We start from the raw sequence: 14,380 nt of genomic DNA on the forward strand, positions 1-14,380 counted from the left end.
GTTCAGCAGAGTACCGTTCAGCAGAGTATAGAGTACCGTTCAGCAGAGTATAGAGTACCGTTCAGCAGAGTACCGTTCAGTAGAGTACCGTTCAGTAGAGTACCGTTCAGCAGAGTACCGTTCAGCAGAGTATAGAGTACCGTTCAGCAGAGTACCGTTCAGTAGAGTACCGTTCAATAGAGTACCATTCAGCAGAGTACCGTTCAGTAGAGTACCGTTCAGCAGAGTATAGAGTACCGTTCAGCAGAGTACCGTTCAGTAGAGTACCGTTCAGCAGAGTATAGAGTACCGTTCAGCAGAGTACCGTTCAGTAGAGTACCGTTCAGCAGAGTACCGTTCAGCAGAGTACCGTTCAGTAGAGTACCGTTCAGTAGAGTACCGTTCAGCAGAGTACCGTTCAGCAGAGTACCGTTCAGCAGAGTACCGTTCAGCAGAGTCTGTCTGTCTGTCTGTCTGTCTGTCTGTCTGTCTGTCTGTCTGTCTGTCTCTATCTTTCGGTCCCTCCGTCTATTATCCTGGTCTCCTCCCATGCAGTCAGTTAGAACATAATGGTACTATCTGGTCTCAGCTCGCTGCTCAACCCTCTGGTCTCCTCTCTTCATCTTGTATGCTCTTCATCTCTGTCTCTCTCTCTGTGGCTCTCTCTGTGTCTCTCTCTCTCTGTGTCTTTCTCTGTGTCTCCCTCTGTGTCTGTCTCTCTGTGTTTGCCTCTCCGTGTCTCTCTCTGTCTCTGTCTCTCTTTCTCTCTGGATATTTATAATATTAAGATAATAAGAATCAAAATTGTCAACAGTAATAACAATAACCAAGGGTCAAAATAACCAACACATTGAACAATAACAATAAGCATACAGTAGAGGACATGTGCAGGTTGATTGGTCTGTCAGACACTGTCCCTCATCTTATAGCAGGCAGCAATGTAGTGCGCTGCCAACCCACAGCTCTCTGCGTCCTCCCCCAACAGGACGGGGAGCCTATCCTCATCAGAGAGGTCTTTGAAACCTTGAATAAGGGTTTCAATGGAAATGACACTCTAGTTGTTTTATATTTTTGACATTTTGTCAGGAAATGCAGCTCTGTCTCAGGTTCTGCTGTTGTGCAGTGGTTGCACAGCCTTTCCTCTACAGGGAGCCAGGTTTTCCTGTGTCTACCCTTCTCAGTGGCAAGGCTGTGCTCACTGAGCCTGTACTTTGTCAAGGTTTTTCTAAGGTTTTGATCAGTAACCATGGTCAAGTAGTTAGCCACAGTGTACTGTCGATTTAGGGCCAGATAGCACTGCATTTTGATTTGCGCTTGTGTTTCCCAATATGTAATGTTGTTTTGTTTTGACTGTGTTGTAATTTGTTTTATTCTGATTGATTGGATGTTCTGGTCCTGAGGCTTCAGTGTGTTAGAACAGGTTTGTGAGCTCACTCTCTGTCTCTCTTTTTCACCTCTGTCTCTCTGTCTCTCTCTCTCTCGCTCTCTCTCTGTCTCTCTGTCTCTTTTTCTCTTTCCCTCTGTCTGTCTCTGTCTGTCTCTGTCTGTCTCTCTCTCTCTCCCTCTGTCTGTCTCTGAATGTGTTTATGTGCGTTCCTGCCTGCGTGTGTGCACGTGTGTGTGTGTGTGTGTGTATGTGTGTGTGCGTGTGCGTGTGTGTGTGTGTTTGTTTGTTTGTTTGTGTGTGTGAGAGCTATGCTGACAATGAGGCCAGTGTCGCTTCTTACATCATTTGTTGTTTAGCCAACATGAAGGGCCCCTAAACTACAGCCAGATGTATCTACTCTGTGTTATCATGAAGGGCCCCTAAACTACAGCCAGATGTATCTACTCTGTGTTATCATGAAGGGCCCCTAAACTACAGCCAGATATATCTACTCTGTGTTATCATGAAGGGCCCCTAAACTACAGCCAGATGTATCTACTCTGTGTTATCATGAAGGGCCCCTAAACTACAGCCAGATGTATCTACTCTGTGTTATCATGAAGGGCCCCTAAACTACAGCCAGATATATCTACTCTGTGTTATCATGAAGAGCCCCTAAACTACAGCCAGATGTATCTACTCTGTGTTATCATGAAGGGCCCCTAAACTACAGCCAGATATATCTACTCTGCGTTATCATGAAGAGCCCCTAAACTACAGCCAGATGTATCTACTCTGTGTTATCATGAAGGGCCCCTAAACTACAGCCAGATGTATCTACTCTGTGTTATCATGAAGAGCCCCTAAACTACAGCCAGATGTATCTACTCTGTGTTATCATGAAGAGCCCCTAAACTACAGCCAGATGTATCTACTCTGTGTTATCATGAAGAGCCCCTAAACTACAGCCAGATGTATCTACTCTGTATTATCATGAAGAGCCCCTAAACTACAGCCAGATGTATCTACTCTGTGTTATCATGAAGAGCCCCTAAACTACAGCCAGATGTATCTACTCTGTGTTATCATGAAGAGCCCCTAAACTACAGCCAGATATATCTACTCTGTATTATCATGAAGAGCCCCTAAACTACAGCCAGATGTATCTACTCTGTGTTATCATGAAGAGCCCCTAAACTACAGCCAGATGTATCTACTCTGTGTTATCATGAAGGGCCCCTAAACTACAGCCAGATGTATCTACTCTGCGTTATCATGAAGAGCCCCTAAACTACAGCCAGATGTATCTACTCTGTGTTATCATGAAGAGCCCCTAAACTACAGCCAGATGTATCTACTCTGTGTTATCATGGTTAAGGTGTAGCATTTTATCACGTGCCACTACGTAAGCGATTTTTAATTGGCTGATGCACAAACTTAACTGTTTTAGAATATTCGCAGGTATGGACCCTCCTCCCCAGTTTATAGAGGTGAAGGTAGAGGCTTTCACATTGGGTTTGTGTACAAAATAAAGCTGTGAGTTCTGAGAAATGGTTGCTAATTCCCTCAAGGCTTGTAACAGTTCCAAGTCTTACAAGGATTTATGTCTTGTTTGGACCAATAACCCAATGTAGTGCTGTATGTCATGCCTTCAATCCGTTTGACCTTTCACCTCTTTATGTATTGTGAAACCTGTATTACAGCCCTGTAATGTGTTGTTTCTGTCAGCCTGTGTTCCCTGTGTTCCTGTAACATGCTTCATCTGTTTATAATGCTGGCCTGTGTTCCCTGTGTTCCTGCAATATGCTTCATCTGTTTATAATGCTGGCCTGTGTTCCTGCAACATGCTTCATCTGTTTATAATGCTGGCCTGTGTTCCTGTAACATGCTTCATCTGTTTATAATGCTGGCCTGTGTTCCTGTAACATGCTTCATCTGTTTATAATGCTGGCCTGTGTTCCTGCAACATGCTTCATCTGTTTATAATGCTGGCCTGTGTTCCTGCAATATGCTTCATCTGTTTATAATGCTGGCCTGTGATCCCTGTGTTCCTGTAATATGCTTCATCTGTTTATAATGCTGGCCTGTGTTCCTGTAATATGCTTCATCTGTTTATAATGCTGGCCTGTGATCCCTGTGTTCCTGTAATATGCTTCATCTGTTTATAATGCTGGCCTGTGTTCCTGTAACATGCTTCATCTGTTTATAATGCTGGCTTGTGTTCCTGCAACATGCTTCATCTGTTTATAATGCTGGCCTGTGTTCTCTGTGTTCCTGCAACATGCTTCATCTGTTTATAATGCTGGCCTGTGTTCCTGTAACATGCTTCATCTGTTTATAATGCTGGCCTGTATTCCTGTAACATGCTTCATCTGTTTATAATGCTGGCCTGTGTTCCTGTAACATGCTTCATCTGTTTATAATGCTGGCCTGTGTTCCTGTAACATGCTTCATCTGTTTATAATGCTGGCCTGTGTTCCTGTAACATGCTTCATCTGTTTATAATGCTGGCCTGTGTTCCTGTAACATGCTTCATCTGTTTATAATGCTGGCCGGTGATCCTGTAACATGCTTCATCTGTTTATAATGCTGGCCTGTGTTCCTGTAACATGCTTCATCTGTTTATAATGCTGGCCTGTGTTCCTGTAACATGCTTCATCTGTTTATAATGCTGGCCTGTGTTCCTGTAACATGCTTCATCTGTTTATAATGCTGGCCTGTGTTGTGTTCAAGCCTTGCATTGCATCACTGTGAAACCGCTTACATAACAGCACACAACTGTGTGTGTGTGTGTGTGTGTGTGTGTGTGTGTGTGTGTGTGTGTGTGTGTGTGTGTGTGTGTAACTTCTTAAGTGCGTCATTTGGTCCCTGACAGCTACAGTCAGCGTCGACACGTGTCTCTAACACTCACCACAAGTATCTGCTCTCTGGCTGATTCAATGTGTTTCTCAGATGATAACTTTATATCAGATATATCTATAGGCCCAGTTACATTACAGTACAATACCAACACCCTAAACAAACCAGGAGTGGTGGAAACACCTTCAATCTAACTGCTTCACATTTCATTTACATTTCAGTCATTTAGCAGACGCTCTTATCCAGAGCGACTTACAGTAGTGAATGCATACATTCCATTTCATACATTTATTCATTTTATTTTTCACAAAGAACATGGCATGGTGTCTCATTAGATACTGCACTGTATTCAGAACCCATATCATACTGCACTGTATTCAGAACCCATACACTGTATTCAGAACCCATATCATACTGCACTGTATTCAGAACCCATATCATACTGCACTGTATTCAGAACCCATATCATAATGCACTGTATTCAGAACCCATATCATACTGCACTGTATTCAGAACCCATATCATAATGCACTGTATTCAGAACCCATACACTGTATTCAGAACCCATATCATACTGCACTGTATTCAGAACCCATATCATAATGCACTGTATTCAGAACCATACACTATATTCAGAACCCATATCATACTGCACTGTATTCAGAACCCATACATTATATTCAGAACTCATATCATAATGCACTGTATTCAGAACCCATACACTGTATTCAGAACCCATATCATACTGCACTGTATTCAGAACCCATATCATTCTGCACTGTATTCAGAACCCATATCATAATGCATTGTATTCAGAACCCATACACTGTATTCAGAACCCATATCATACTGCACTGTATTCAGAACCCATATCATAATGCACTGTATTCAGAACCCATACACTATATTCAGAACCCATATCATACTGCACTGTATTCAGAACCCATATCATACTGCACTGTATTCAGAACCCATATCATATCATACTGTATTCAGAACCCATATCATATCATACTGCACTGTATTCAGAACCCATATCATACTGCACTGTATTCAGAACCCATAACATACTGCACTGTATTCAGAACCCATATCATACTACACTGTATTCAGAACCCATATCATATCATACTGCGCTGTATTCAGAACCCATATCATACTGCACTGTATTCAGAACCCATATCATATCATACTGCACTGTATTCAGAACCCATGTAATACTGCACTGTATTCAGAACCCATATCATACTGCACTGTATTCAGAACCCATATCATACTGCACTGTATTCAGAACCCATATCATATCATACTGTATTCAGAACCCATATCATATCATACTGCACTGTATTCAGAACCCATATCATACTGCACTGTATTCAGAACCCATAACATACTGCACTGTATTCAGAACCCATATCATACTACACTGTATTCAGAACCCATATCATATCATACTGCGCTGTATTCAGAACCCATATCATACTGCACTGTATTCAGAACCCATATCATATCATACTGCACTGTATTCAGAACCCATATCATACTGCACTGTATTCAGAACCCATACACTGTATTCAGAACCCATATCATACTGCACTGTATTCAGAACCCATATCATAATGCACTGTATTCAGAACCCATATCATACTGCACTGTATTCAGAACCCATATCATAATGCACTGTATTCAGAACCCATACATTGTATTCAGAACCCATATCATACTGCACTGTATTCAGAACCCATATCATAATGCACTGTATTCAGAACCCATACACTATATTCAGAACCCATATCATACTGCACTGTATTCAGAACCCATACACTATATTCAGAACTCATATCATAATGCACTGTATTCAGAACCCATATCATACTGCACTGTATTCAGAACCCATATCATAAGGCACTGTATTCAGAACCCATACACTGTATTCAGAACCCTTATCATACTGCACTGTATTCAGAACCCATATCATACTGCACTGTATTCAGAACCCATATCATACTGTACTGTATTCAGAACCCATATCATATCATACTGCACTGTATTCAGAACCCATATCATACTGCACTGTATTCAGAACCCATATCATACTGCACTGTATTCAGAACCCATATTATATCATACTGTATTCAGAACCCTTATCATACTGCACTGTATTCAGAACCCATATCATATCATACTGCACTGTATTCAGAACCCATATCATACTGTACTGTATTCAGAACCCATATCATATCATACTGCACTGTATTCAGAACCCATATCATACTGCACTGTATTCAGAACCCATATCATACTGTACTGTATTCAGAACCCATATCATACTGCACTGTATTCAGAACCCATATCATACTGCACTGTATTCAGAACCCATACACTGTATTCAGAACCCATATCATACTGCACTGTATTCAGAACCCATATCATACTGCACTGTATTCAGAACCCATACACTGTATTCAGAACCCATATCATACTGCACTGTATTCAGAACCCATATCATACTGCACTGTATTCAGAACCCATATCATATCCTGGAATACTGTGCGGTATGAGATGACATGGGTTTGGAATACTGGCTGGCAGGCAACGACCCGTGTGTCTGGCATCTGAAGCAGTCCCACTGAAACATGTATTGGTACCGCTAGATGGAATTGTGTTGCAGTGTTGTTTTTCATCCTTGCTTTTGCAATAACTGGAATAATGTCAGAATGTCAGAATCAGTTCTACTGTTTTGATTGCTTCATCCCATTGAGTTTTTAAACCCCAAACAAAATCTACAAGCCACGAGTTAGTTAACCCTCTCATAAACTATGAGCAGCAACACTGTACTGTTGAAATCCACAATAGGCTCTCCACACACCTGCACTGGCACCTGGTGGCGGTTCCCTGTTACTACAGTCTAGAGCCCAGCTGTAGTTACTACAGTCTAGAGCCCAGGATATACCCCGCTGTAGTTACTACAGTCTAGAGCCCAGGATATACCCAGCTGTAGTTACTACAGTCTAGAGCCCAGCTGTACTTACTACAGTCTAGAGCCCAGGATATACCCAGATGTAGTTACTACAGTGTAGAGCCCAGGATATACCCAGCTGTAGTTACTACAGTCTAGAGCCCAGGATATACCCAGATGTAGTTACTACAGTCTAGAGCCCAGGATATACCCAGCTGTAGTTACTACAGTCTAGAGCCCAGGATATACCCAGCTGTAGTTACTACAGTCTAGAGCCCAAGATATACCCAGCTGTAGATACTACAGTCTAGAGCCCAGCTGTAGTTACTATAGTCTAGAGCCCAGCTGTAGTTACTACAGTCTAGAGCCCAGCTGTAGTTACTACAGTCTAGAGCCCAGGATATACCCAGCTGTAGTTACTACAGTCTAGAGCCCAGCTGTAGTTACTACAGTCTAGAGCCCAGGATATACCCAGCTGTAGTTACTACAGTCTAGAGCCCATGATATACCCAGCTGTAGTTACTACAGTCTAGAGCCCATGATATACCCAGCTGTAGTTACTACAGTCTAGAGCCCAGCTGTAGTTACTACAGTGTAGAGCCCATGATATACCCAGCTGTAGTTACTACAGTCTAGAGCCCAGCTGTAGTTACTATAGTCTAGAGCCCAGGATATACCCAGCTGTAGTTACTACAGTCTAATGCCCAGGATATACCCAGCTGTAGTTACTACAGTCTAGAGCCCAGCTGTAGTTACTACAGTCTAGAGCCCAGTTGTAGTTACTACAGTCTAGAGCCCAGGATATACACAGCTGTAGTTACTACAGTGTAGAGCCCAGGATATACCCAGCTGTAGTTACTACAGTCTAGAGCCCAGGATATACCCAGCTGTAGTTACTACAGTCTAGAGCCCAGGATATACCCAGCTGTAGTTACTACAGTCTAGAGCCCAGCTGTAGTTACTACAGTCTAGAGCCTAAGATATACCCAGCTGTAGTTACTACAGTCTAGAGCCCAGGATATACCCAGCTGTACTTACTACAGTCTAGAGCCCAGCTGTAGTTACTACAGTCTAGAGCCCAGGATATACCCAGCTGTAGTTACTACAGTCTAGAGCCCAGGATATACCCAGCTGTAGTTACTACAGTCTAGAGCCCAGGATATACCCAGCTGTAGTTACTACAGTCTAGATCCCAGGATATACCCAGCTGTAGTTACTACAGTCTAGAGCCCAGGATATAACCAGTTGTAGTTACTACAGTCTAGAGCCCAGGATATACCCAGCTGTAGTTACTACAGTCTAGAGCCCAGCTTTAGTTACTACAGTCTAGAGCCCAGGATATACCCAGCTGTAGTTACTACACTCTAGAGCCCAGGATATACCCAGATGTAGTTACTACATACGGACAGTAAATCATGCTTGAGTGGCTGTGAGTGCACATCTGGACAAAATGACATAAGTAATGATGCCTAACATGCCAGTGGAGTATTCAACTCTATATTACCAGACAGTGTTTGAGTGTTCAGGTATTCCATCCTATATTACCAGACAATGTATGAGTGTTCAGGTATTCAACCCTATATTACCAGACAGTGTATGAGTGTTCAGGTATTCAAACCTATATTACCAGACAGTGTATGAGTGTTCAGGTATTCAAACCTATATTACCAGACAGTGTATGAGTGTTCAGGTATTCAAACCTATATTACCAGACAGTGTATGAGTGTTCAGGTATTCAAACCTATATTACCAGACAGTGTTTGAGTGTTCAGGTATTCCAGCCTATATTACCAGACAGTGTTTGAGTGTTCAGGTATTCAACCCTATATTACCAGACAGTGTATGAGTGTTCAGGTATTCAACCCTATATTACCAGACAGTGTATGAGTGTTCAGGTATTCCATCCTATATTACCAGACAGTGTTTGAGTGTTCAGGTATTCCATCCTATATTACCAGACAGTGTTTGAGTGTTCAGGTATTCCATCCTATATTACCAGACAGTGTTTGAGTGTTCAGGTATTCCATCCTATATTACCAGACAGTGTTCGAGTGTTCAGGTATTCAACCCTATATTACCAGACAGTGTTTGAGTGTTCAGGTATTCAACTCTATATTACCAGACAGTGTGTGAGTGTTCAGGTATTCAAGCCTATATTACCAGACAGTGTATGAGTGTTCAGGTATTCAACGCTATATTACCAGACAGTGTGTGAGTGTTCAGGTATTCAAGCCTATATTACCAGACAGTGTATGAGTGTTCAGGTATTCAACTCTATATTACCAGACAGTGTGTGAGTGTTCATGTATTCAAGCCTATATTACCAGACAGTGTATGAGTGTTCAGGTATTCAACCCTATATTACCAGACAGTGTATGAGTGTTCAGGTATTCAACCCTATATTACCAGACAGTGTTTGAGTGTTCAGGTATTCAACCCTATATTACCAGACAGTGTTCGAGTGTTCAGGTATTCAACTCTATATTACCAGACAATGTTTGAGTGTTCAGGTATTCAACTCTATATTACCAGACAGTGTTTGAGTGTTCAGGTATTCAAGCCTATATTACCAGACAGTGTATGAGTGTTCAGGTATTCAAACCTATATTACCAGACAGTGTATGAGTGTTCAGGTATTCAACCCTATATTACCAGACAGTGTTTGAGTGTTCAGGTATTCAACCCTATATTACCAGACAGTGTTCGAGTGTTCAGGTATTCAACCCTATATTACCAGACAATGTTTGAGTGTTCAGGTATTCAACTCTATATTACCAGACAGTGTTTGAGTGTTCAGGTATTCAACTCTATATTACCAGACAGTGTATGAGTGTTCAGGTATTCAACCCTATATTACCAGACAATGTTTGAGTGTTCAGGTATTCAACTCTATATTACCAGACTGTGTTTGAGTGTTCAGGTATTCAACCCTATATTACCAGACAGTGTTTGAGTGTTCAGGTATTCAACCCTAAATTACCAGACAGTGTGTGAGTGTTCAGGTATTCAAGCCTATATTACCAGACAGTGTATGAGTGTTCAGGTATTCAACGCTATATTACCAGACAGTGTGTGAGTGTTCAGGTATTCAAGCCTATATTACCAGACAGTGTATGAGTGTTAAGGTATTCAACCCTATATTACCAGACAGTGTTTGAGTGTTCAGGTATTCAACGCTATATTACCAGACAGTGTTCGAGTGTTCAGGTATTCAACCCTATATTACCAGACAATGTTTGAGTGTTCAGGTATTCAACTCTATATTACCAGACAGTGTTTGAGTGTTCAGGTTATTCAAACTATATTACCATACAGTGTATGAGTGTTCAGGTATTCAAGCCTATATTACCAGACAGTGTATGAGTGTTCAGGTATTCAACGCTATATTACCAGACAGTGTGTGAGTGTTCAGGTATTCAAGCCTATATTACCAGACAGTGTATGAGTGTTAAGGTATTCAACCCTATATTACCAGACAGTGTTTGAGTGTTCAGGTATTCAACTCTATATTACCAGACAGTGTTTGAGTGTTCAGGTTATTCAAACTATATTACCATACAGTGTTTGAGTGTTCAGGTATTCAACCCTAAATTACCAGACAGTGTGTGAGTGTTAAGGTATTCAACCCTATATTACCAGACAGTGTTTGAGTGTTCAGGTATTCAACTCTATATTACCAGACAGTGTTTGAGTGTTCAGGTTATTCAAACTATATTACCATACAGTGTATGAGTGTTCAGGTATTCAACCCTATATTACCAGACAGTGTATGAGTGTTCAGGTATTCAAACCTATATTACCATACAGTGTTTGAGTGTTCAGGTATTCAACCCGGTGTAGCTCACTTAGTTGTGTCACTCCCTCTTTACTGAGTCTATGGATGCAGTCAACACAGACCGTGATCTCAAAGGACATTCTTTAGGATTTCCTGATCACAGATCAAATAGCATCCTATTTCCTGATCACAGATAGAATGGCATCCTATTTCCTGATCACAGATCAAATGGCATCCTATTTCCTGATCACAGAACAAATGGCATCCTATTTCCTGATCACAGATCAAATGGCATCTTATTTCCTGATCACAGATCAAATGGCATCCTATTTCCTGATCACAGAACAAATGGCATCCTATTTCCTGATCACAGATCAAATGGCATCCTATTTCCTGATCACAGATTAAATGGCATCCTATTTCCTGATCACAGATCAAATAGCATCCTATTTCATGATCACAGAACAAATGGCATCCTATTTCCTGATCACAGATCAAATGGCATCCTATTTCCTGATCATAGATCAAATGGCATCCTATTTCCTGATCACAGATCAAATGGCATCCTATTTCCTGATCACAGAACAAATGGCATCCTATTTCCTGATCACAGATCAAATGACATCCTATTTCCTGATCACAGAAAAAATGGCATCCTATTTCCTGATCACAGAACAAATGGCATCCTATTTCCTGAACACATTAAATGGTACCCTATTTCCTGATCAGAAGTAGTGCACTATTTAGGGAGTAGGGTTCTATACAGGCTTGCCTGAACACAGATTGGGTACTCGGGATACAGCCTCACAGATCAGTCTTAGGAGCTAATGCTCAAGGAATTGGCTTAGCAGCTGGATCCAGGCTTAATGCTCTACAACACAGGCTGATTGGACCCAGGCTGATTGGACCCAGGCTTAGTGCTCTACAACACAGGCTGATTGGACCCAGGCTTAATGCTCTACAACACAGGCTGATTGGACCCAGGCTTAATGCTCTACAACACAGGCTGATTGGACCCAGGCTTAATGCTCTACAACACATGCTGATTGGACCCAGGCTGATTAGACACAGGCTGATTGGACCCAGGCTTAATGCTCTACAACACAGGCTGATTAGACCCAGGCTTAGTGTTCTACAACACAGGCTGATTGGACCCAGGCTTAATGCTCTACAACACAGGCTGATTGGACCCAGGCTTAATGCTCTACAACACAGGCTGATTAGACCCAGGCGTAATGCTCTACAACACAGGCTGATTAGACCCAGGCTGATTAGACCCAGGCTTAATGCTCTACAACACAGGCTGATTAGACCCAGGCTTAGTGCTCTACAACACAGGCTGATTGGACCCAGGCTTAGTGCTCTACAACACAGGCTGATTGGACCCAGGATTAATGCTCTACAACACAGGCTGATTAGACCCAGGCGTAAGGCTCTACAACACAGGCTGATTAGACCCAGGCTGATTGGACCCAGGCTTAGTGTTCTACAACACAGGCTGATTGGACCCAGGCTTAATGCTCTACAACACAGGCTGATTGGACCCAGGCTTAGTGCTCTACAACACAGGCTGATTAGACCCAGGCTTAATGCTCCACAACACAGGCTGATTAAACCCAGGCTGATTAGACCCAGGCTTAATGCTCTACAACACAGGCTGATTAGACCCAGGCTTAGTGCTCTACCACACAGGCTGATTGGACCCAGGCTTAATGCTCTACAACACAGGCTGATTGGACCCAGGCTTAGTGCTCAACAACACAGGCTGATTGGACCCAGGCTTAATGCTCTACAACACAGGCTGATTGGACCCAGGCTTAGTGCTCAACAACACAGGCTGATTAGACCCAGGCTTAATGCTCTACAACACAGGCTGATTAGACCCAGGCTTAGTGCTCTACAACACAGGCTGATTGGACCCAGGCTTAGTGCTCAACAACACAGGCTGATTAGACCCAGGCTTAATGCTCTACAACACAGGCTGATTGGACCCAGGCTTAGTGCTCAACAACACAGGCTGATTAGACCCAGGCTGATTGGACCCAGGCTGATGGGACATTGACTGGATGGCTAAGTCAGTCCATCAGTTGGAGTAATGTTTCAGTGCTGTGATGCCGGCTTCTTGATTAAGTGTATTCCAGTTCAAAGAGTTAACAAAGCTTTGATTAAGATGATGTGACATTTAGTAAAATGGCTTCTTTGATAACTGGCACAAATGTCCACGTCACACGGATATGCTGATGTTAGTATGAATTGTGACAAAAAATGTCTATTTTTTGCAACAGTACAGGAAGTCACCACATACACAATATGGTGCCATATTTCCTTGTATCAGATGTTGTGAAGGTTAAATGTTGTTTTGGGGGAGAAACCAGCCAGAGAGTGTTTGATGTTTTCTTCCTGGTGAACTGTGGTGGGTTTCATGTTGACATGAGACAATCCTGACTTACTGTTTCCTCTCTCTCTCTCTCTCTCTCTCTCTCTCTCTCTCTCTCTCTCTCTCTCTCTATCTGTGTGTGTCTCTCTCTCTTTCTCTCTCTTTCTCTCTCTCTGTCTCTGTCTCTCTCTGTCTCTGTCTCTCTCTGTCTCTCTCTCTTTCTGTGTGTCTCTGTCTCTCTCTCTGTCTCTGTCTCTCTCTCTGTCTCTGTCTCTCTGTCTCTCTCTCTCTCTCTCTCTCTCTCTCTCTCTCTCTCTCTTTGTTTTCTTCCCTCTCTCCAGCTCAAATTGAAATTATTCCTTGCAAGATATGTGGAGATAAGTCGTCAGGTATCCACTATGGCGTGATCACCTGCGAAGGCTGCAAGGTAAGAAGAAACATATACGTGTATGATGTCACTTCCTGCTGGGGTTGCCATGGAGATGGCACTCGACAACGACCGTTGGGTTCTCCTCTCCCTTTGTTCTTTTGACTCGGACACGGTTGAAAGAATTTGCTTTTAGAAATCTCTTCCGAGGGAAATTTCAAAGTTATGAACAATGGCAGCCAGTTTCTGTGTTGCTATTCAATCATGGCGTGCGCTATACTTCCATTGAGAATGGGGGGAACAATAATCATATTTTTAACCATCTCCATTCAAGCAACAACAAAAAATATGTCTTTCATAGGAAAGCTGCAAGGTTGCTTTACACAAAGTGAAACTAAGAAACTACTTTGAGTTGTATTAAGTCATTTTCAACACTATTATAATTCTACTGTAAGGACTATATATATAGTACGTTTCACATGTTGAAAGTGTTTCCACTTATCTCTCTCTCTCATATCGTTCAGTCATCTCGTCCCTCTCCTCTCAGTAATACAGTGATTATTATTCAACTGACAACACTTATCTCCTGTCCTGGGGAAACGGTCTCCTGTCAGCCGCAAAACTAGACTCAAACAGGCTTTCTGCCTCTCTCTGTCTCTCTCTCTGTCTCTCTCTCTCTCTGTCTCTGCTCTCCTCGC

General features: G+C 42.3%; 1 protein-coding gene and 1 long non-coding RNA gene across 3 annotated transcripts in view; both read left to right on the forward strand.

Annotated features, from left to right (window-relative positions):
* The window catches only part of LOC115203551 (uncharacterized), a 46,254-nt gene extending 32,225 nt beyond the window's left edge, over positions 1 to 14,029 (forward strand). Inside the window, exon 2 of the long non-coding RNA XR_003880198.1 lies at positions 13,657 to 14,029. This is a non-coding gene — a long non-coding RNA (uncharacterized LOC115203551). The remainder of the gene's footprint in view (positions 1 to 13,656) is intronic.
* Positions 4,850 to 8,797, forward strand: LOC115203549 (dynein heavy chain-like). 2 transcript variants are annotated; one of them, XM_029768328.1, is made up of 3 exons: positions 4,850 to 5,187; positions 5,272 to 5,510; positions 5,595 to 8,797. In XM_029768328.1, exons 1-3 carry the CDS (start codon positions 5,082 to 5,084, stop codon positions 6,768 to 6,770), a joined length of 1,521 nt encoding a protein of 506 aa, XP_029624188.1. In that variant the 5' UTR covers positions 4,850 to 5,081; the 3' UTR covers positions 6,771 to 8,797. The 2 variants fall into 2 exon arrangements, with proteins under 2 accessions (XP_029624188.1, XP_029624187.1); XM_029768327.1 differs by having other exon boundaries at positions 5,272 to 8,797.
* Positions 14,030 to 14,380: the final 351 nt, after the last annotated feature.

This window comes from Salmo trutta, chromosome 12 (genome assembly GCF_901001165.1).
Source record: "Salmo trutta chromosome 12, fSalTru1.1, whole genome shotgun sequence".
In the NCBI taxonomy this organism is placed as follows: domain Eukaryota; kingdom Metazoa; phylum Chordata; class Actinopteri; order Salmoniformes; family Salmonidae; genus Salmo; species Salmo trutta.